This window comes from Leptonychotes weddellii, chromosome 15 (genome assembly GCF_054177405.1).
Source record: "Leptonychotes weddellii isolate Sample4059 chromosome 15, ASM5417740v2, whole genome shotgun sequence".
Classification (NCBI taxonomy): domain Eukaryota; kingdom Metazoa; phylum Chordata; class Mammalia; order Carnivora; family Phocidae; genus Leptonychotes; species Leptonychotes weddellii.
This window is the reverse complement of record NC_138383.1, coordinates 25,488,270-25,511,491: the sequence shown is the minus strand read 5'-3', so window position 1 is coordinate 25,511,491 and position 23,222 is coordinate 25,488,270. Positions and strand designations below refer to the sequence as shown.

The window sequence follows — 23,222 nt, the reverse complement described above, 5'->3', positions numbered from 1 at the left end:
TAGGGTACTGATTAGGAAACTTGAAATAGATGTGGTCTTATTTTTCCCCTCTCTCCTTCTAAAGAAGATGCACTCCTAATGAAAATAGGTCACCATAACTCTCCCACCAAGTTTCTGTGATGACACAACACGATAAACTTAATATTACCTCCAAAAGACACTGTCCCCTTTGGGTCTACTTGCACTTGCTGCCTCAGGGCTTGATGTTGTTCCTTTGTGGGCTGAATTCCAAGATAATCTAAAGCCTGGAAGAAAAAGGACTCATGTGAAGTAATTTTTCAAATCTCTGAAGAATAAAACTTTTCATTATAACTTTATTTTACAACCCAGTGAAAAGAATCAATATCAGGAACAGGGACCAGAATTACATGCCCAGAGAAAGTCTGTTGACTATTTACGGATTAATTTTCTATAAAATATTAGCTTCCTGATTCTACTACCACCTCAGTTTTTTTGTGGTTTGTTTCTTTTTTTTTCTTTTTCTTTTTTGCAAGACTAGCACTTTGGCTGAGGCCAAATTTATAAGCATAGCCCTAGAACCAAAACTCAATTTCTTAGTTTAAAATATGTGATATGGCAGAAGAAAGAATAGCAAGGAATTTCTATTAGATCAGATTAAACATTAATTTCTATAAGTAGCACTACAAAGCACAGATATTTTGTTAATATATGTGAGACCAAAACTAAAGTTGATATGAATTGGGTTAAACACAAAATATTCTAATTTTAGCTTATTTATAGGCAGGCTTACACAAATAGTAAAATAGAAAGCTTTCTCTGGAACCCGCCTCTTTTCCTTTTTTGTTTTTCTTTTCTCTACCTTCTTTTAGTACCTGTAGCAGATTAAAAATTCAGAGATGGCTTGTTGTATTCCAATGTTCATTCTCTTTTTGTTCTTGAATAACAAAACCACAAGTTTTAGCTAGAAACACTGCCATCTGGCTAAAACGTATTTCCCAGCCCACTTTGGGGCTTGAAGCCATGGGACTGACTATGTACTGGCCAAGGATATCGAAGGTGAAGTACTTTGGGGTCCTTCTGGGAAGGCTTTCAAAAGTAGGTGCAGGCTATTCTTGTCCTTTTCCTTCTCTCTTTGGGCTTAATTTAAAAAGAAAAAAGATGGAAGGAAGGAGGTGAAGGAAGAAGGAAGGACAAAAGGATAGAATACTAGAATTCAAGCAGTCATCTTGGTTCATGAGCTACTTCAATAAAGATGATGGAGCAGAAAGATAGAGCATGTGTCCCTGACACAGTAGAGCTCCCATGCCAGCCCTGGATTACATATTTTAAGGCTTCTTTTTGGTGTGAAAGAAATAAATTTCTAATGGAAACCACTGTTATTTTAGGTCCTCCAGTTATACATAGCAAAACCTAATCTGAATAGCAAAACCTGACTGGATGCCCTATTACTGGAGTCTGGCAAGAATGTATTTTGTGTCAATCCTATCAAAACTAAAAAGTAGGTAAAGTTCAATATTGGTAATTGTTCCTTATAAATTTCTCCCTCCTTTGCAATCTGCTCATTTATCATTTCATTCACCAAATATTCATTTAGTGCTTACTATTTGAAGCACTACACTATGCAAAGGGAACATAAAGAAGATACAGCTACCCACAAACAGTTATGGTCCCTAGGGTGAGAACAGCATGTAAATAAATGTAACTAGTGCAATATGTAATTTAATACAAGTGTGTATAGGATATACTGAGGCAAAACATACCGGTTGATATAAAGGTGGCCAGGCACAGTGAGAACAGGAGACAGGAGAAATGGAGATTAGGAAAGATTCATAGATTCATTCAAGAGTGATTCTAGAGCCAAGCTAAGCATCATCTGCCTGCTCTGACTACACGGTCATAAGTATTTGCCTGTATAATGTGGAATAATGGTTCTTAACTTCTGGTGTTCTTTCCCTTTGGTTATAAAAATGTTCCAAACACACACACACACACACAGAGAAAAAGACTAATACAAAGAACATCCATGTACTCAAATATTCATTGGTATTTGCTTGAAATTATATATACTTTTAAGAAATAAACATTACAGACTTGGTTGAAAGTTTTCTCTATTATTCTTCGGCAGGAACCACTATCCTAAGGCTGGTATATGCCTCCTGTCCATGATCTGATTACCATTACTACATGTATTCCCTAATGTTATGTACTCTTGTGCACTTAAAATTTTACATCAATAGTATACTACAAACATTGTTAGATGTAAATTTACAAATTATTTGTTCACAAATTATTTTTATTTTTACCTCAGTGTTATGATTTGATAATTGCTCAATATTCTTTTTTTTTTTTAAAGATTTTATTTATTTATTTGACAGAGACAGAGATAGCGAGAGCAGGAACACAAGCAGTGGGAGTGGGAGAGGGAGAAGCAGGCTTCCCCCCGAGGAGGGAGCCCGATGCGGGGCTCGATCCCAGGACCCTGGGATCATGACCTGAGCCGAAGGCAGACGCTTAACGACTGAGCCACCCAGGCGCCCAATTGCTCAATATTCTTGTCTGTGAAACTAGTTGACTTAACTTTAAATGGTATCCCACTGTATGAATACAAATTCTACATCCTCTGATGAGCTTTTATCATTACTCCAACTTATTTTTTTATTACAAATAATTACACATATTTCCTTGTATGGAGGTGTGGAAATTTCTCTACAGTATATTCCTAGAAGAGGAAATGCCGAATCATATGTATTGTATGTATATATTGTCACTTTAGATATGGTAAAATTACTCTCCAAACTGGTTGTAGCAACTTACACACACCACTAGCATATAAGACCTATTTTTGTACATTCTTAAGAGCATTTGTTGTTTTCACACTTTAAATTTTGTCAGTATGTTGAATATGAACTGGACGTTGTTTGTTAAATTCCCTTAGTTACAAGTGAGATTAAACTTCTTTTACATGTTTATTAGTGATGTTTTTGACTCACAAATCACTTAGCAATATGTTTTAAATTTTCGCAGACAGTTTTGAGAAGTATTTTTTGCTAGTGATTACTAATTTGGTCGCATTCTCCCAAATATGAAAACAAAAAAATGTCTCTAGACATTGCCAAATGTCCCCTGAGGCAAAAAAAAAAAACAAAACAAAACACCCTTGAGAACTACTGCTCCAGAGACAAGCACTATTAATAGTTTGGTGTATAATTTTCTAAATTTTTTCTGCGAATATAGCACCTAAATAGTAAATACACATAGATTATGTACTTATTTACAATAATTATACCATATATGGTATTATATGTTTTTAAAAAATTATCAATATATCATAGCTTTCTATTCTGTACATTTTTGCATCATTTGCATGCTTTTCAAAACTGATGTAATAGTGCCTTAGCATTCAAGTATATATACTTCAAATTTTGAACATAACAAAACATTATAAAAGTCCCTTTTGAGCTTCTCCCAAGAGGTAATACCTTTCATACATTTGGCTTAATATTCCCGAGTATTTTATTATATAATATTTGACATATGCTAAAAATAAATATGTAACAGATATACATGTTTTAAAGCAGGGCAATAAAATAAAAATTCCATGAATCCATTTAAGAATTACAATAGTGCTGAATTCATGTCACATACTCCTGTCCTACTCAAGAGGTAACCACTACTACTGAAATGTGGGATTATTATTCCCATAAGACTAATTTTAAGACGGTTGGTCACATACATAGGTATCCCTACTGTATTTTGTTTTGCTATGTTTTAGCTTCATAAAAATGCTGCAGATAGTCAGAATTCTGAAACTTGCTTTTTTTCACCCTACAGTATGGTCTCATCATTCATCTGTATTGTTATATGCTATTGTAACAACAGCACATTCACTTTCACTGACAAATACCTGATTAGATGAATATGTCACAATTTATTCATCTGTCCACCAGCACACTGGGGTTTTCTGCTTACTGGCAATGCAAAAACGAACATTCTTGTACACATCTACTCTTGTACACATCTACTCTAGCACATGGGTACAATTTTCTTTAGGGTGCATACTCAGGAGAAGTACTGGTGGGTCTTTTCTGATTGATTGTAGGACTTTAAAAAATATTTTGGATAGCAATATTTTATATGTTATGTGTATTACAAATATTTTCTCCCAGTTTTTAGCATAACTTTTTACTTTTTTATATTCTTTTTATGGAGTTCTTTATGGACAGTTCCTAGGCATGTTTGCATACCATTATTTCATGTTTTTATAAATATATATGATGGGGCATCTGGGTGGCTCAGTCGGTTAAGCATCCAACACTTGATTTCGGCTCAGGTCATGATCTCAGGGTTGTGAGATCAAGCTCCGTGCTGGGCGTGGAGCCTGCTTAAGATTCTCTCTCTCCCTTTCTTTCTGCCCCTCCTGTTCCTCTTTCTTAAAAAAAAAAAAAAAAAAGCATATAAATGATAAACTTGAAATTTAGAACAGACTGTCTTTTGAGGAGAGGGAGAGGTGTATATGATCAAGAAGAAACACACAGACAATGTCAAAAATTCTGATTCTTAGCTGGGTGGTGGTACAGGTGTGTTTATTATTCTTTAAACTGTACATGTACAATATAATCATTCTGTGTATGACTGATGTTTTCATATAAGTAAAAACAATTTTACAAAAGTAATGCAAACAAAACACCTGTCACAGAAGGTAAGTAATATATGATTATTATTATACTATGTAATAATAAAATTACAAAATGCAATCAGCTACAATGGAACTTGATCTGGAGTCAAACTTTAGAAATTTACTCTAGATGAATACAGCATGTCAGTGAGGTAAGCTCATAAATTTAAATGGGAAATAATTTATTTTTGGTCAAAAAACAAGTTCCAAAAATTTCTTGAATAATTAACGTCATCTTTTAACCTTAAGCAAAAATGCAAATTTTTTAATTGGACAAATAAATGTCCTTAACTCTTTCTAATGTCTGAATGATGAATTTTAAAAAATGTCACTTCTTTACAATATTCGTCATATACTTCCTAACCTAATACAAAGAACATCTCATTAACTGTAATCAGACATGGTGTATGTCATTGCTCACTACACCTTTCTTCAAATGTTACAGAAATGGCAAGAGGTAAAGTAAATATCAGCGAAATGGCATCTGTATCCCAAAGCATCTTTCTCAGGTACAAAAATACAGATAGCAGAGAAGTACAATAATTCTTGGTCTTCAAGCCAACTAATAAACTGTATACCTATTTGCTGTGTTTATCATGCCTACTTATAAGTTTAACATTAGGATTAAATGAGACCCACAGTACTCGTAAAAATGCTTTAAAAAATACAGCACTGTAAATAACTATGGTGAAATTATTTAAAAATATCTGTATATTAAATCATCTTCAGAGTATTCATAGAAAGAGGCAATCCATTTTTCAACAAGGAATTGCCAAATAAGTAGTTGAGTATTAGAAATCATTTTCCAGTATATCCTGATAAAAATTGTCTATTTAGACTAGTAAAACATAGAGGACTTCATGAAGACAATGCCACACACACACACACACGTCTTGACAGGTAATTTCTTTCAGTAAATTCTAACTTCTCTGTCTTTCTTAAAAACTGTATTGAGTAGGCTAATTACTTAATAACTACATGATTAGTCAACACCTTTTCCTTGTGAAATCTTATTATAAGACAAATTTCCTAGATGCTATATGCAATATATTTATAGAATATAAAGGAAAAAGATAATTTTATTTCATTTTAAATATTTGATCACATTGGCCTTATGTGTTACCGAATAGTAAATATGTTAATAATATAATGGATAATAAAATTGAATCTGTCTACAAAGTAGCAACTGAAATAGGACCTATTTCAAACAGAATGATACAGATATAATTACATTATTATGTAACCAAACAAAAAAGGGAGAGTAGCTTAGCAAATATTTGGGAAGATAGGAGCTAATTTGGATTTTGGAAAAAAAAATTCTTATTAAATAAGATGCTGTTTCATACTCTGAAAACAAAGAATGCTCTACTACATAAAGTCACTAAATATACTTTGAATAAAAGCAAGAAATGAGTTAACACAGAATGTGGGTTGCCTTTGCTGTAAAACTGCCATTTTATTTTTCCAGAAAAATAATTTGTTTAGGCTAAAAGGAGGACCAAACCGTGGAAATTCTGATTCAATAGTCAAACAACCCAAATTTCTCAGAATCAATACAAATTTAGATGATTTTCATATCTAAGACAATTAATTAGATTTTTGTAAAAATGATGTGCTAGGAAAACTTAAATCGAATAAAGAAACAAAGGCTGCCAAATAAAGTCATCAGCTGGATAACTTTCTCCTTATGCAGAGAAATAGTATTAAATCTTCAATGTTTAGAAACGCATATTAAAAGCAACATCATTAAAATACAATAACTTATTTATTTTTTAGATATTTATAGATGTTTTTTACTTTTAATTTTTTTTTTTATTCTTATGTTAATCCCCATACTTTACATCATTAGTTTTAGATGAAGTGTTCCATGATTCATTGTTTGTGCATAACACCCAGTGCTCCATGCAGAACGTGCCCTCCTCAATACCCACCACCAGGCTAACCCATCCCCCCACCCCCCTCCCCTCTAGAACCCTGTTTGTTTTTCAGAGTCCATCGTCTCTCATGGTTCGTCTACCCCTCCGATTTCCCCCCCTTCATTCTTCCCCTCCCACTACCTTCTTCTTCTTTTTTTTTTTTCTTAACATATATTGCATTATTTGTTTCAGAGGTACAGATCTGAGATTCAACAGTCTTGCACAATTCACAGCGCTTACCAGAGCACATACCCTCCCCAGTGTCTATCACCCAGTCACCCCATCCCTCCCACCCCACCGCCCACTCCAACAACACTCAGTTTGTTTGATATTTATAGATGTTTTTATACCTCAAATATTCTTTTTAAAAAAAATGCTAATATTAACTGATTGTAAACCTTGGCATCAGCCAGAAGTTACATTTTAGCCACCAATAAAAAGAGAGTACAAATTAGCAAAAGAGATTCAGGATTTTGAAACTCTAAAGGAGGTATCTTAAGTACCTAATTAATAACAAAGTTTAATGAGCACAAACCAGGTGTTTAAATAGTGGTAGGTGTACTAGATATTGTTGTGAAGAAACTTTATCTTGTTGTCAAAGCAAAATACACAAAAGACTGTACAGCACCACAAAATGATATTAAGTGCTGCAGATGTGCAAAATAAGGCACTATTGGCCCAAACTATAATAGTTACCAAATGTGGACACAGGGATTGGAATTGAGTTAGGATGTGAACACTGGGTAAGATTCAAGTTGACTCTGGAAAAAGTATTTGGTATAGGACCATGCATGCAAATGTATGAATATGGGAATAAATGCAATGTGTATTTATTGTGCATTTTCAACTGTCCCTAAAATGTAAAAAAATCATTATCCACGAAAACTGACTGGAAAGTAGAGGCCGTGGAATACAGTACTATAACCATTTTTATATTTAAAAAAAGATATAGCACATTTTTGCTGTGAGCTCCCAGGTCACCTGATAGGAAAAGCTCTAAAACGCTTTTCTACTTTTAATTCTTCCTTTTTAATAACCTTATGTTTCTTCTACATACAGCAGCTCTCAATACTTCACTCTCCCCAGAACTAATTTTTGGTGCCTCTTAGTACATTGCTACCATCTTCTTTATATTTAGTGAGCATATATATGACTATTTTGTTCTTTAGGATTTAGTTTCCCTGTGCTTTTTAAAAAGTTGAATAATGGGAGTATTACCTCCTTGCACTTACTGCTATTCCACATACTTGGTCATAATTCATTCCCTGTTTCCTTTGATTTACATTGTAAAACATCACATTTGTTTTTATTCCTGCACAGGAGGAAACTGATTAATTTGGTGTCAGTTTAGGTTCCAGACGGTTTTTCTATTTTGTACTAGTGAGTTGGCTGCTCAACTCAAACATAAATAATTAAAACTCAAACTGCCATTCATTTAATTGCAAATAAGTAATTCTTCAAGAAAGTAATGGCTCCAGTCCTTCCTTTATCTTCTCAAAGAATGAGAACACTTCCTTACTGTTGTTTTATAGAAGAAAAATGGAAATTTAAAGTATTTACCATTTCCAGTTTCTCTGCCTTAAGGCGAACAGAGGGATTTAGGGAAATCTTCTTTCCTTGTGGTCCATAATTATCAGTCCATGCAGGGGCAATATCTAAGAGACAACAGGGTGCACGTTAATTGGAAATTTAATTGGAATAGAACTTTTCATTTGACAGGATGTGTTCTGGGCTCCTGCTGTTCAAATATAAGTCTGGCTAATCAGTTGGCAGTTTTCACTTTTGTTTTCATGATTTTTTTTCTTTAAATCTAAAATGTATCATATAAATCAGCTTCACTTGAGCACTAAAAGACATAATATAAAAAGAATGGCCAATTATGCATTAAATCCCATGGAAATATTAATTTAAAAGACAAACATACATCCTATCACTACCCCATCATCACAATGCCTTACTAATTGTAAAGTGAAGTCTTTTTTCTTCCAAAGTAAGTAAAATCATGTTAGGAATGCAAAAAGACTGTGATATGTCTTTGGCAAAAGTGGTTTTGTTACGTGAGTTCTGAAGGTACTATGGAAAAACTCATAAACACAAATTGTTTCAAGTTTGTGCATAAAGTATGATACAGACTAGGAACTTCTGGAACCCAAAATCCCATTTCTTACTTTACATTCAGGTTATATTTCAAGGAGCATAGATGGACTTCCAAGAGTTGAGTTTCATACACCTCTCACCCATCCCAACACCTTCTTAATCTACACTGATTATTTAGATGAGCCTTTGTCCTTGTTGCATGAATAAGAGACCAGATGCCACAAGGGATTAGACCTTGAAAAATTATTTGTTTTAATATGCCAAAGTTTGTAAAACAAATTCCTGTAATTCATGTCAATCCTTGTATATAAATTGTCACTATTCTAAATACACTTCTAAATGGTATTTTACTAGTTCTACATAGAAACAAGAGGAAGAGAAAAAACTTTTTGAAATGTCACATCTTTATGCAGTGTTTTAATTTTTTTTTAATTTCTCAGAGCATCTGTCTCTAAGTACAAAATGATTTGCATTCTCTTTCTTAAGAACATAAGAAGCGCATATGAAAATAAATAGTCTTCCTCTAAACCTTTAACACATCCTTAACATTCTATGTAAAATCTTGAATATAGCTTATAGGTGTCAAGATCATAAAAAAAGTGGTTACTGACTTTTAGCTTCAAATGGAATCAAACCTTGGAAAAGAGTGATTTTAGTATAATAGAATTTTTACAATTCTGATAAAAGCATCAAAGTCTCTTTTGTCATCCTGATACCTAATCGTTAGCCATGAGACAAAAAACAGTGTATATATATATGTATATATATATATTTTTTTTTTCTTTTTTTCTCTTAAGAGAAATTCTGTGCCAAACCTACAGTGTGGCACAAGAGATCAGCATGGAGTAGAGTGGTACAGAAGACCAAAGAGCAGGGAAGTCAAACTTTATTTTTCATTTTTAATGTTTGGATTTGTGAGGCTTGTCAGTGACCTTCAGCTTGGTGCCTGACCTGCAATTAAGGAATGAGAGCACTACTAGGTGTACCCAAGCTAGCCTAATCATGATTTCAGACCAATAATCCTACTCCCGGGAGTGAATTACTCAATTCAAGTGTAAGTATGTGGAAGGGCTAGGGGATGCGAGGGACAGGGAGGGACAGGGACACACACAGAGCATCCACACACACTGAGACATACATTCTCACTTATGTATTCCTACACCTAAGCATAAAAATTTGCTATGTGTAACAGTGGAAATAACAGCAGATCAGCTCTTATTTACGCTTACTTTTAGCCAGGCAATGCACTAAGTGCTTCATATACATAAGCTCATTAAGTTTTACTATAGCCATAATGACACAGGTGTTATTATTCCCATCCCAAAGATGGAGAGATCAAGGCCCAAAAAGGTAAAGAAACTAGCCTATGATTACGTAGCTAGTAAGTGACCATGTCAGGATTCTAGTCCCTTGTGACTCCCAAAGCCATTATTCCTAAATGTTGTCAGTATCTTTCATCATGTTTTCTCACCTGTAAAGTAGTTAGAATAAAATAGTGTACCTTACAGGAATTGTAAAGGTAAAATAAAGAATCATAGAAAACTACTATGAACACTATAGAATATTGTTTGTGTTTAAGTAGGCTCCATGCCCAGCGTGGAGCCCAACACGGGGAGACCCTGAGATAAAGACCTGAGCTGAGATTGAGAGTCGCACGCTTAACCGACTGAGCCACCCACGCACCCCTAGAATATTGTCAATATTAACAAAGAGACATATTTAAACAGGAGATTTAATGTAAATTTACACTAACCCCCCCATTTAACAATATGCAATCATGGCTTAACAAAATCTCACTTTCTTTCAGCCAACCTTCCCCTAAACCTATACCTTTGAGTGAAAACCTTAGGAGGATTTGTGCATAAATCCGGCATGCTTTGGTAATTCAGAGTAGCTTGACCTGAAAAGCTGCTCATAGACAGGCAGCTTTTCCCATTTGCTGGTGACATCTCCCAATTCTGGCCTCAAGCTCTTGATTTGCTCCTCTCTGGGGAGTGAGGATTTTCAAAGGATAGCTTATTATTCTCTTGGATCTTCTCTTCTATTCCTCTTTTTAGGGGAAGAAAGGGAATGTTTTAAGAGGGCAGGATCAAAACCATTTTATACCATGAACCCTCCATGGATATTTTCCCCCCATCACTCTTTTGTTTCAGTTATAAAACCTTAGTGTGGGAGGATTACAGTTTGTGTTCTGGTAAAGTTAAAGATAATGATAATATTTCTTCATGCAATAATTCTTATTTTTTTAGGAATGTCTTTAGCATGTTTTTAGCTCATTTACAAGCTCATGTGTTAGCTTAAAGCAATAGTGAACGACCCTGAGTTCTGAAGTAAGAAATTTATATAATAGTTTTTAAAAACATATTCAAGTATTATATGGATTTTTAAAATTCTAACAAGTTTTACACTTTGGAATAATTTTGACATGGGAACACGGGTAGATTTGCTTCAATTCAGTTTATTTTTATTGAGGTTAACATTAAAACTTGTTTACATTTTTTGAATAAATACCAACTAGCTAAAGGAGTTTAGATGTGGCAGGTAAGGGTCTAATTTAGGAACAATCTATAATTAAGTGCTTATAACAGAAAAACCGTAAGGTATATAAGTTACCTAGAGATAATTTAGAGTTGATTTTGTTTCCACCCCCCAGCCCCCAGAAATATCTGGCCTACTACACTTACGTGAAAATAAAAAAATAGGACTGACTCAATGCTAATTCTACTCTAGAAAAATGTTCTATTTTAATTGTATTTTAATATTTACTTTTCATACAGCTCACTCAAATATATTTTCATTAAATCATGTTTCTATTACAAAATACAGCACTGTTTCTTTTAGTCACTGATGTGAATTTACCTCATTTTATTCATTATTCTGGGATCTCTTTACTCTAATCAGATCTGCCTCCTAGGGTCACCTGACATCTAGCTCATCCTTTGTTCTGTGCTTTTGCTCATGGTACTTCCTTCACTTAGGAAGATCTCCTTCATCCGTCAATTGATGTTTACCACTTCTTTCAAGATCTGGATGACGTCTGATTTTTGCTAAGAAATTTCTGCAGTTTGTGACAAATTCTTTACTATGTACTAATTTGGGGGGTGAGGGGAGGATGCAAAATTGAATTAAAGGATGGGAGCTTTTGTTTCTGCTCTAAAAACATCCCCTGAAGTATTACTTGAGCTACACCCTAGTCAGTGGGTTCTGTAACATTAATAATAACAAAATTTACTGAGCTTATGCTATGTACCAATTACAATGCTAAGTGCTTGATATGCATGATCTCATTTAATATGCATAAAGACCCATGAGGCAACTATTTCAAGGTTACACAGCTAATAAGTTGGAAGCAAAGAAATGAATCTCTACATTTGCATTCAGAGCCTGTGGCCTCATTACACCACACTCAGGCCACTTCTTCCCTTATCCACTTTGTTCACGTCTTCACACTATCTGTGACAAGATAGTATGTTCCTTCGAGTACAGAAACCACCCACACCCTGCTCTAGTTAACAAAGAACACCGCAAACTGTAGTTATTCAATAAAATAAACACATACATATGTTTTCTAATCTGAATAATGAAAGTTTTTTTTTTAACCCCATGTTTTATTTCACCATAGACTATTAAGAATCTCATGGAAAATATCCTAATTCCTTCATAATTCCTACTAAACTATGTTTTCTATGTACATGACATGCTTAGTAAGTGCTTCCTGAATTAATAAAAGGCTAAGAGAGGCAATGAGCAGTCCAATTACTTTCAAAATTAAAAACATATTACATAAATGTATCCTCACTATTGCTTGGTTCTTTCATTTATATATTTTTTCTTCTTCACGTGTGTTCACAGTTTAACATAAAAACAATACATCAAGAGAATGGAAATTCAATACATAAAGAGGATAATACTAATAAAGTTTCTAAGAGTCAAGGAATCCCACTAAGTAAAAGGGCATATGATTTATGACTAGAGATTGCTACCAACCCACTGGTAAATACTGCTCCAAACTATTAGAGGAAACTATTAGGGAATCCACTATAAATTCCTATTAAGTGTGGTACCTGTGTGCTGTGGTCTGAATGTGTCCTCCCCAAATACAGATGTCGAAATCCTAACCCCCAAGATAATGGTATTCGGAGATGGGGCTTTTAGGAGGAGCTGAGGTCATGAGGGTGGAGCTCTCCTGAATGGGATTAGTGTTCTGATTGAAGAGACCCCACAGGTCTCCATGGGAAGACAGGATGGGAAATCTGCAACCTGAAGAAGGCTCTCACCGGGACCATGCTAGCACCATGATCCTGGATTTCCAGCGACCAGAACTGTTAGAAATACATATCTTTTGTTTATAAGCTACCCAGTCTGTGGTGTTTTGTTATAGCAGCCCAAATGGACTGAGATACTATGTAATTTATGCTAATCTGTCCTTATTATGCAATTCTGATCTAGATTAATGCTATTAAAAATTAAAATATACAGGTAAAAATTTGTATTATAATTTTTAGACATATGTAATTAACTTTTCTATAAGCATTGGTTTTTGATTGTTGTTGTGCTTAATTTCTGGAGATAATTTAAAGGGAAAGCTTTTGCTTGATATTGGAGCCACTAATAGATACTTCACAGTTTGATAAAAATTATTTTTTTATGGGTGACACAATTAATACTTTATTGTTTTAAAAAGTCAGCAAATCATTTCATGGTAATTATAACTAATACTATTCAATTCATAATACTGATTTTCTTTTAAATTAACATCTATACAATCTCTTCTTTAAAAAAAACATATTTCTTTTCTTAAGTTATGCTCCCATCTATAATTTCTCTGAAAGGTGCATTTAATAAACCTCACCGGTATTTCCCTAAAAGGAAAAGGCAACCTAATCTTGATTTAAAGAAGAATTTACATTATTTGATTTCAACAGTTCATTGATTATTACAGCTTCATAGACACCGTTATGATAATGCATATTAAAATTTCAACGCTTTGTTCAGGAAACTTTCTAATAAAAGACATAATCTAACAGGGACCATTGCACAATACATTCATTTTACTCTTTTATCCATTGAAGGAAAAAAGGCATAATGCATCCTTCTTTAAAGTCTATTAAATCACATTATGTACTCCTCATTGAGAAAGAGTAATTGAAAGAAATAACAGTAAAGAGGAATTAAATGTGCATTTACCTGTATTAGACATATCCGTAGGCCTGTTTTCCAAAGAAGTGACTGGAGTCTGTTCTGTTTTCTTGTATCCAGTTTTTATCTATGAAAGAAAAGGAAGAAAATAAAATGTCATTTTCTAAAGTAGGTCAAAGACCAGACTAGAAACTCATGTTAACATAAAAAGAATGGTTTAAGAGATTAAAGCAGCAGTCCAAAAAATCGGAGATCTCTAAAATTTTGGTATATTTATCTCTAAACAAGGCATTTCAGAATTAAAGGTAACAACTGCTTTCAGCTCTACCATGTCCAAGGACAATAAAATATACGGCCATGAACCTTATCTTTGAAAAGGTATTATAACCCCAAGTAAAAAAGGTATAAGGGGCTGACAGAAAATCTTACACTCTGTATCTTATTAGCAGGTCCCTGAAACTGAAATTGCCTTTGACAAATTTTATTCCATTGACTGAAAGCCTACCTGAGCTCCTATTTTGTTTCATAGCTAACATAGACTTTAAGAGTATATGCTCTATTTTATAACTTTGATTTGTTAGGGCACTGTGGCAATTAGTAATCAACTGTCGATTCTGATGTAGAAACTCCTCCCTCTGTGTGAGTCTACTGGGGTGATCTATGCACATGTGAGGGAACCATATCCACCTATACTGGGTAATTAGGATCAGTCTCACTGTGCAGGAAAAAAAGGAACAAAAGGAAGACTGCCTGTCTTCAGTCAAGCAGGAAACAGAAATAAGAATACATTAAACCATATCAGAGACTTTCTGAAAATAAATATGACATTCCTAACACAGTTTTGAGTGACAACTAGGCATATCTCCGTGAGGCCATTCCTGATCATGACGTTCTGGACAAAAGACACACTGACTTGAAAAACTGTATTACTGATAGCACAGTATAAAAATATTACACAGAAAAAAAAGAACTTTCAAGGAATTACCAATCTGTTAAAAAACTGCACTACCAAAATTATAATTCTATTGTATACAACAAACATAAAAACAGATAGGGGATTTATGGACTGCATAAGTATACAGAGAAGTGTAAGATTACCTGATTTATCCTAAAAGAAGATAAAATGGTATCTGTAGTTTGGGGAGTGGATGAGGTCTTTGGAATTAGTATTTCAGGGGGAGAAGGAAGAAGGCTAAATGTCAAGACTTGAGGTCCATATTCTTCAGAAGCTTGTAAAAGAGATGTACAAGATGGATTTTCTGGATGACTGCCATCAGATTTTTGTCTTATGAACGCTATCTCCCAAGCAGATTCTGACCTAGCATTAAAAAGAAATCACTTTATGGACATAGTGTGGATACAGTACAACTAAATTTTAAGATAATGTTTCAAATATTATTAAAATATACTTATTTTAGGGGGTGTCTGGGTGTCTTAGTTGGTTAAGCGTCTGACTCTTGATTTCAGCTCAGGTCACAATCTCAGGGTTGTGAGATCGAGCCCCATGTTGGGTTCTGCTGCTCAGCGGGGAGTCTGCTTGAGATTCTCTCTCTTCCTCTCCCTCTGCCCTCCCCCACCCCAGCTCACATGCATGCTCCCTCTAAAACTAAATAAATGAATAAATAAGTAAAAAATAAAATATATATATTTCTTTTAGGATCTAAAGTATTTAAATCTCTTAAATTACTGTTTTTGAGAAGACATGGTAATTAACTCATTCTATCTTATGGATAGGATAAATTACCTCAACTTGGCTCTGGTAATTATGCTTTTCGCTTCTTCAAAGGATACACCAATCATAGATTCCTTGTTTATTGAGACAAGTTGATCTCCTGGCTTCAAACGTCCATCCTAACAAAAGTAGTAATATATATAAAGAAACTAATAATGATGGTGTTTAAAAAAAACAACAACTAATTGATGCAACTAAACCAAAGAAAAATTTTAGTGAACAGTCTCTTAAAGAAGGAGTAAAAAGAAAATATTGGACAAAAAACCTCAATAGCAAAAAGTTTTGACTAAAGCTGGTTTGCTTACATGCATGAATGAAATGGAACTGTTCGTGTATATGCGAGCTCAATTTGCACACTAAGGAATCCTGAAGACACAGCCCAGTACAGCAGGAAAAGACCCATTTTAAAAGCTTGGTACTGGGGCGCCTGGGTGGCTCAGTCGGTTAAGCATCTGCCTTCGGCTCAGGTCATGATCCCATGGTTCTGGGATCGAGCCCCATGACGGGCTCCCTGCTCGGTGGGAAGTCTGCTTGTCCCTCTCTTTCTGTCCTCTCGTGCTTGCGCTCTCTCTCAAATAAATAAGACCTTAAAAAAAGATTGGTACTATGAGACAGATACAGCTCTGACTCTGTGATAAAGTAAATCAAGTAATTCCAGAATATTTCAGAAAATAAGGCTCATTCACTTTAGTTTCTAAGCATTCCTGCATCTCTCATCCCACAAAACTGGTAAGGTTGATTCCACAGTAAGACTTTTAAAAATTCAGTCAAAGATCTTAATTAGATTGATTCTACCCATATTTCAGCTCTTTACTGGATCTGCTGTACTGCCTGTGATGCAGGCCTAGCTGGTCGTACATACATCTTTTGTCAAGTCCTACTAAAGATGACCACTTAAAACCAGCTTCCTTACACTGTCTGCTAAGACCTGGCTCTGGCTGTCACCAGCCTAACTGGATCAGACAGAGCCTACTGATTACAAGATTTAATGCATTTGTTAGGCAAGTTTCCCAGTCTTCACCTGTCTTTTTTTCTCAATTCAAACAGGAAAAGAAGAATGAGCGCTCTTCATTTTCAGTTCCTAAGACTTGTCTCAATTATCATTTACACAAAGACAGAAAGCAGTATTTATGTAACTGGGGAAGAAGCTTATAATGGTTAAAAAGCTGGATTTTCACCCTAATGGCATTTAAGTAAGTTCCACAAATTCAAGGAAATATCTTTCTTCAAAGTGATATCTAAGATATATCCCTTGGATAACTGATCTTTGATCTGAACTTAATTACACACAATAATGGTGATTTATGGTTACTTTACAACTAAATAACAGTTTTTTTTTTTAAACCAATTTTTTAAGATTACTTATTTATTTATTTTAGAAAGAGAGTGTGAGGGGCGGGGGAAGAGCAGAGGGGAAAAGAATCTCAAGAAGATTTTACACTGAGCGGGAGCCCAACAGGGCTGGATCCTATGACCCTGAGATCATGACCTGGGCGGAAAACAAGAGTCAGAAACTTGACTGACTGTGCCACCCAGGCGCCCACTAAGTGTCTTTTTAAAAAACAAAAATAACTATTGAGGGACACTTGGGCGGCACAGTCAGTTAAGCATCCCACTCTTGGTTTTGGCTCAGGTCATGATCTTGGGGTCATGAGACCGAGCCCCACATTTGGCTCCACACTCAGTGTGGAGTCTGCTTAAGACTCCCTCTCCCTTTGCCCTTCCCTCTGGTCCCTCTCTCTCAAATAAACAAATCTTAAATAAAAATAAAAAGACACTGCTATCTCTTACATTGAAAACTGAGTACACAGGAAGAGAAATAAACAAACATAAAATATCAAAAAAACTTTATGGAAACATGTTATTTCAAATACTATGTAAAAGACACTATCATCTAAATGCATAATGACTCTATGACCCTTCTAAATTACAAACATTATTTTAAAAATTAAACTGAAAAAGGAAATTTGATTTTAAAAAATACATAAAATTTGGAAATTTATATTTTATAAATATAACTAGCAAAGTCAGAGAACATAACACAGTTGCTATATTCACAAGTGATTTTTCCCCCCTTCCACTGATTAATGTATGAGGAGTAAAACACAATAGTCATGCTGGAAAAGACTAAGCAGTATGGAGAGAGTATCCACCATATGGATCCTACATGTTCAGTAACATGAAAGAGCTGATTTTGTAAAATTTTGTGAACACGGTTCTGTATGGCTGGGCCCAAACTTTATTACAGAGTTTGGTTACATATGCATTTAAATCAACTCTACCCAGACATACTTAGACACTCACATACATTAGCTTACAATTTAATACGTGAAAATTTTAGTTTCAGGACAGTTATCTACTCAAAGTTAAGATGAAATGGCAACAAACAAGAGAAACAAACTTTTTGCCACAGGCAAAAAGATAAGGTTAATAATTGGGAGAATGAACAAAATCCCAGGGTGCTTATTTACAGGAGGAAGGGTGGGGAATGTAGGGAATGTGATCAGGAATGCCTCAGTAGCACTGAAGACTTTCTACTTTTTAAGTCAAGTGGTGAACTCTAAGCAGATTCATAGGTGTTCATTCTATTATTATGCTTCATTTACATGTGTCAAGTATCACATTAAAAAGAAGAGGGGCACCTGGTTGGCTCAGTCGATAGAGCATGCAACTCTTGATCTCAGGGTTGTGAGTTCAATCCCTATATTGGGCATGGAGCCTACTTAAAAAAATAAATAAAATAAAATAGAAAAGAAATTCTCCATCTCCCAAAATAAAAAGAGCTCATAACATCTGCTCGGAAATTAACTAGCTGAATTATGTTTTGGTTCTATATTCCAAAACAGGTACTGGAAGTAAGGGACAAATGGAGAAATTTTTAATCTAACTTTAAAATAAATAAATTAGGGGCACCTGGGTGGCTCAGTCATTAAGCGTCTGCCTTCGGCTCAGGTCATGATCCCAGGGTCCTGGGATCGAGCCCAGCATCGGGCTCCCTGCTGGCAGGAAGCCTGCTTCTCCCCCTCCCACTCCCCCTGCTTGTGTTCCCTCTCTCGCTGTGTCTCTCTCTGTCAAATAAATAAAATCTTTTAAAAAATAAAAAATAATAAAATAAGTAAATTAATAAATAAGAAAAATTAAATAAATGTCATTATTAAATCCAGCTCTAGGCCATTTGGAATCTACAAAATAGTTCCTTACTGGAATCAGCTTAGTAAGGTAGATTATAGCTGAAATTTAATGGCTATACTACTACTGACTTGTATCACAAAGCCAGGCAACAATTTAGGGGGAAAATGGAGAAAATGAAGAAAGCCCTGTTTCACTGGAGCAAAGCATATAAAGGACACTAACAAGGAAAGAAAGGATTTTTTAGAATCGGGGTGGCCGATGGTAATAATAGTAAATATTGTCAGATGACAATTCTTTCAACTGGGCAGGAGCCTTCAGAGGTAGTGGACAGAAGGGGAAAGAGCATGGGGTCTGGCAGCCAGACACACCTAAATACAAACTTGAGCTCTACAACTTGCTAGCTAGATGTTCATCAACAGATGGAGAGGAAAGGGGCTGGGGGAGGCACATAATCTCATCCATGAGAAACACAGAACTACATTCAAAACTATTTGAGGAAGCTCCTGTGTCCATGCGTCTCATACAGACCACACCTGGCCGTGAGGGTTGCAGAGAAAAAAGCTACAGAAAACAGAGGTAGGCAATAGGGTTTCGGCAGACCTATTATTTCCCACTCCTCCTCTCATACCGTACAGTATTAGCAACACAGAAGGAAAAGCTCTCATGAACACAATATAGCGTATCTTATATTAAAGCACACTGATGCACTGAAGGAGCATTTTCAGGACGTCTGGGTGGCTCAGTCAGTTAAGCGTCTGTCTTCGGCTCAGGTCATGATCCCAGGTGTCAGGCTCCCTGCTCAGTGGGGACTCTGCTTCTCCCTCTCCCTCTGCCCCTCCCAATTGCTCGTGCTCTGTCTCTCTTGCATGCGCACTCTCTCTCAAATAAATTAATAAAATCGTAGGGGAAAAAAAAACACAACAAATTGAAGGAGCATTTTCCAGCTGGACAAAGTCAGAGAAGAGAGGAAGAATAATGCCTTCTGACGGTGAATTCTGGTGTTTATATATTTTTTTCTTTCTAAAAAGTATTTATAGTGGTGTTTTTTTTTTCTTTGCCCCCTAGAACAAGATCTTAGCTGATCATGTGAATTTCTGAACCTGTTTAAGTCAGAACCTGCAAACTCAAAGGTATTTCTTTGAGTCGGGCATTCAAGCCAGTGAGTCCTGCCCCAGGTGGATGAATGTATATGTGAAGATACTAGCTTTGGGGACATGCCAAGGCCTCTTCCACACTGTCTGGGTTCAGATATGGCAGTTAAGGAACAACTGTACACTTTCACGTGCCCACCTTCAGAGTCTGCTTTTCTTCCCGTTGACATTTGCAAAGACGTTGAAAGTGATAACGTACACCTGACCATTTAAATGCTTCTGTTGAAAACTACCAGCACTGTTCATTTATAATGACCATTATATAGTTTTCTAAATAACATATTACCATATTACCATACCATCTACACGGACTGACTCTAATTTAACTAACTCGTTAGTCCTAAATACTAAGGAACGCTCCTGCAAGACTCCTGGTTCCTCTCCCACACTTTCAGAAACTGTCAACTTCCTCTATTGCCTGCCAGTTATTAATGTGAATTTAGACAAGTTGCTTAATCTCTATGAGACTTCATTTTCTTAGCTGTAAAGTGGAGATAAATACCTGTCACACAAGGTTGCTATTAGTAATTAAATGACATACATAAATTCTACAAATTCTAAAATTGTAGGTGTTAAATAAAAGTGAGTTGAATCAAAATTCCATGCCTGCTGTAATTTTCACATTGATAGCAAATTTAATCCTGTTACTCCTCAAATTAAGAACCTTTAGGGATGCTTGGGTGGCTCAGATGGTTAAGTGTCCAACTCTTGATTCGGCTCAGGTCATGATCTCAGGACTCCGCGCTGGGTATGGAGCCTGCTTAAGATTCTCTCTCCCTTTTCCCCTAATTCCCCTCTCTCAAACAACAACAATAAAACAAAAACAAAAACAAAACCCTTTAATGGCTGCTCAGGGGTAAGAAAAGTTGAAACTCCTTAACTTTCCAAACCCAGCACAAGCTAGCTGCAACCAACTTTTCTCAGCCTCACTCTTCACCTTCCCTCCTCAACACATATATTCTTCATTCTAGTCTCAGAAAATGTTCTTCAAAGCAGCCATGATCTTTGGAACCCTAATGCTTTTACACATCCTAATTCCTGTCTAGAATGCCACCACCAACCCCGCCACTTCTCTGATAAACTCGCACTTAAACTTCACAGCCATATGCAAACATTTTCTCTGCAGTAAGTTTGCCCCACTGCCTGGAATTACTTAATTGTTCCTTTCTTTCTGCTCCAAAAGCACTTTTACTTACCTCTGTTATTACACTTACTTTGTACTGTCGCTATCTGTTTATGTATCTTTTTCTCTCCCATTAGAGCACATTAATCCAGCAACTTCCAAACTAGCAGCACTGATTATTTCAGTTGGCCAGAATCATGTCCTTTTCATAGTGCCAGGTACAGAGTAAGTCCACAATCAATTAATCAGGGCCAGGAAACAGTCTGAGGAAATTAAGGTGGCCTCTGACAGAAGTAATAATGGCAAAGGAGAAAAGAGAGTGACTTGTAAAGTGAACCCTCTTGCCTGCTACCCCTTTAGCTTCCATCAATGGGACTGGTTTCTTTACACTGTGCCATCCAGAGGCCTTGGTCCCAGTTCCAGAAATATGCTCAGCATATTCTGAAAACAGACTTCCTATGAAAGATAAATATGTCCTACTTCAATCCTTTGTGAACAATGACTAACCATGAGTATTTATATCTGCGTGATCATTGTCTTCACCTATAGGGTTTGATCAAAAAAAAAGTCCTTAATTTATCAAATTTAAAGTGACACTGCTTGTAAGATACACCATTTTTTTATGTAGCGCTAAAATAAGAAAATGCTGCCAATTACCCAATGAAATTGACTGTAAGATTCATCCCATAGAGCTTATACGTATGTGCTTTAATATATGTCTTAGAATCAGTTAAATGAAATATGAAATGTAGTTATCAGGTTTGAGGAAAAGCTTTTGATTACTGCCTGCTTTCCTTACACTATTAGCGGAAAAACAAAGAAACAAACAGGAATGTTGGAAACTTCAAAGACATTTCGTGTCCAGCATCTAACACAAAGGGCCAGGGAAGAGAGGTACTTGGTGTGGAGCCAGATGGTGGCAGTGGAATAGCAAAGAGGCAGATTAGTAACTCTCAGAAACATGACAGAATGCCTAAGGGATCATTCATTCATAAATATTAACTGAGCAATTAGTATGTCCAGGTATCACACTGGGGATGAAGGATATTATTGTGAATAAAATCAGATAGAATCCTTACACTTAGGCAACATACTATCTTGTGGTTCAGACAGTTGATAAAACAATCACGGATATAGATGTATGTTTACAAACTGAGATGGGTGATACAAAGGAAAGGAACAGGATCTAGGAGCACATATAGGAAAAAAGATCTGGACTAAACTGGAGGGCACAGAGGCACCTGGGTGGCTCAGTCGGTTAAGCATCTGTCTTCAGCTCACATCATGATCCCAGGGTCCTGGGATCAAGCCCCACATCAGCCTCCCTGCTCAGGGGGAGTCTGCTTCTCCCTCTCCTTCTGCCCCTCCCCACCTGCTTGTCCTCTTTTCCTCAAATAAAATCTTAAAAAAAAAACCAACATAAAATAAACTGGAGGGCACAGAGAACACATTCCTTAGGAATTAGTCTTTGAATAGGTACTTGGAAGTAATGGTAGTGGTGACGTGGGTCTGTGCCCAGTCAGAGGGAACAGCAAATGAGAAAGCTTCCGGGAACTGAAATGAATACCATTCTGGAAGCCTAAAGATGGAAAGTCGGAGAAATACAGGGAAGAAGTCACATTATACAGAGCCTTGCAGGCAAATGAGTATTAGTATGATAGGCTGGGGGAGGGGGAGGGGAAACGTGTGGTGCACAAGAGCAGGAAAAACTATCATGAGGTCTGATAAACTGTGATGGTGGTGGAGATCAAGGAGGCTGATGGGTTCAAGAGATATTTAGAGAGCAAAGAAGGCAACAGCACATGCTAATAAACTGGGTATAGGTATTAAAGGAGAGAAGTAGTTAGGATGCTTTCAGGTTTTTTGACTTTATGCAACTGGAAGGTGTCGTTCACCAAGACTGGAACAGAGGAAGAAGCTCTGTTTGGGAAGAGATGGGCAGATGAGGGTGTGGTGTGACTATCATGAATCTTGCCTCAGATATAGTGAGTTTGAGATGCCTTAAGGAGATCCAAATGGAAATGCTGACCAAGCAATTGGATATGTGGGTCTAAAGCTCAAAGGAGTGTCTCAGCCAGAGAAAGGTCTAAGACTGAACACTGAGGACTTCAGACTGATATGGGACTGGCTGGTGGGGTGAAAAGGGCTTTGGAGTTCTCATAGTTCCTTAACTCAGTACCTAACATATTTGTTCTCATCCTATAAGCTGCCTCTAACACTTAGTGCTGGGAGAATCTTTCCTTCTATTTCAACTGGAAAAAACGTGTCAAGATGCCCCAAGTTTTAACTCTGAATA

At 36.0% G+C, this 23,222-nt stretch overlaps 1 protein-coding gene across 1 annotated transcript in view; it reads right to left on the bottom strand.

Annotated features, from left to right (window-relative positions):
• Positions 1–23,222, bottom strand: part of STXBP4 (syntaxin binding protein 4) — a 165,353-nt gene that overhangs the window by 122,902 nt on the left and 19,229 nt on the right. Inside the window, exons 5-9 of the mRNA XM_081805248.1 lie at positions 15,533–15,639; positions 14,887–15,106; positions 13,837–13,915; positions 8,113–8,207; positions 149–245 (exon numbers count right to left, since the gene is read on the bottom strand). Of these exons, the coding sequence (XP_081661374.1) occupies positions 149–245; positions 8,113–8,207; positions 13,837–13,915; positions 14,887–15,106; positions 15,533–15,639 (598 nt within the window). The remainder of the gene's footprint in view (positions 1–148; positions 246–8,112; positions 8,208–13,836; positions 13,916–14,886; positions 15,107–15,532; positions 15,640–23,222) is intronic.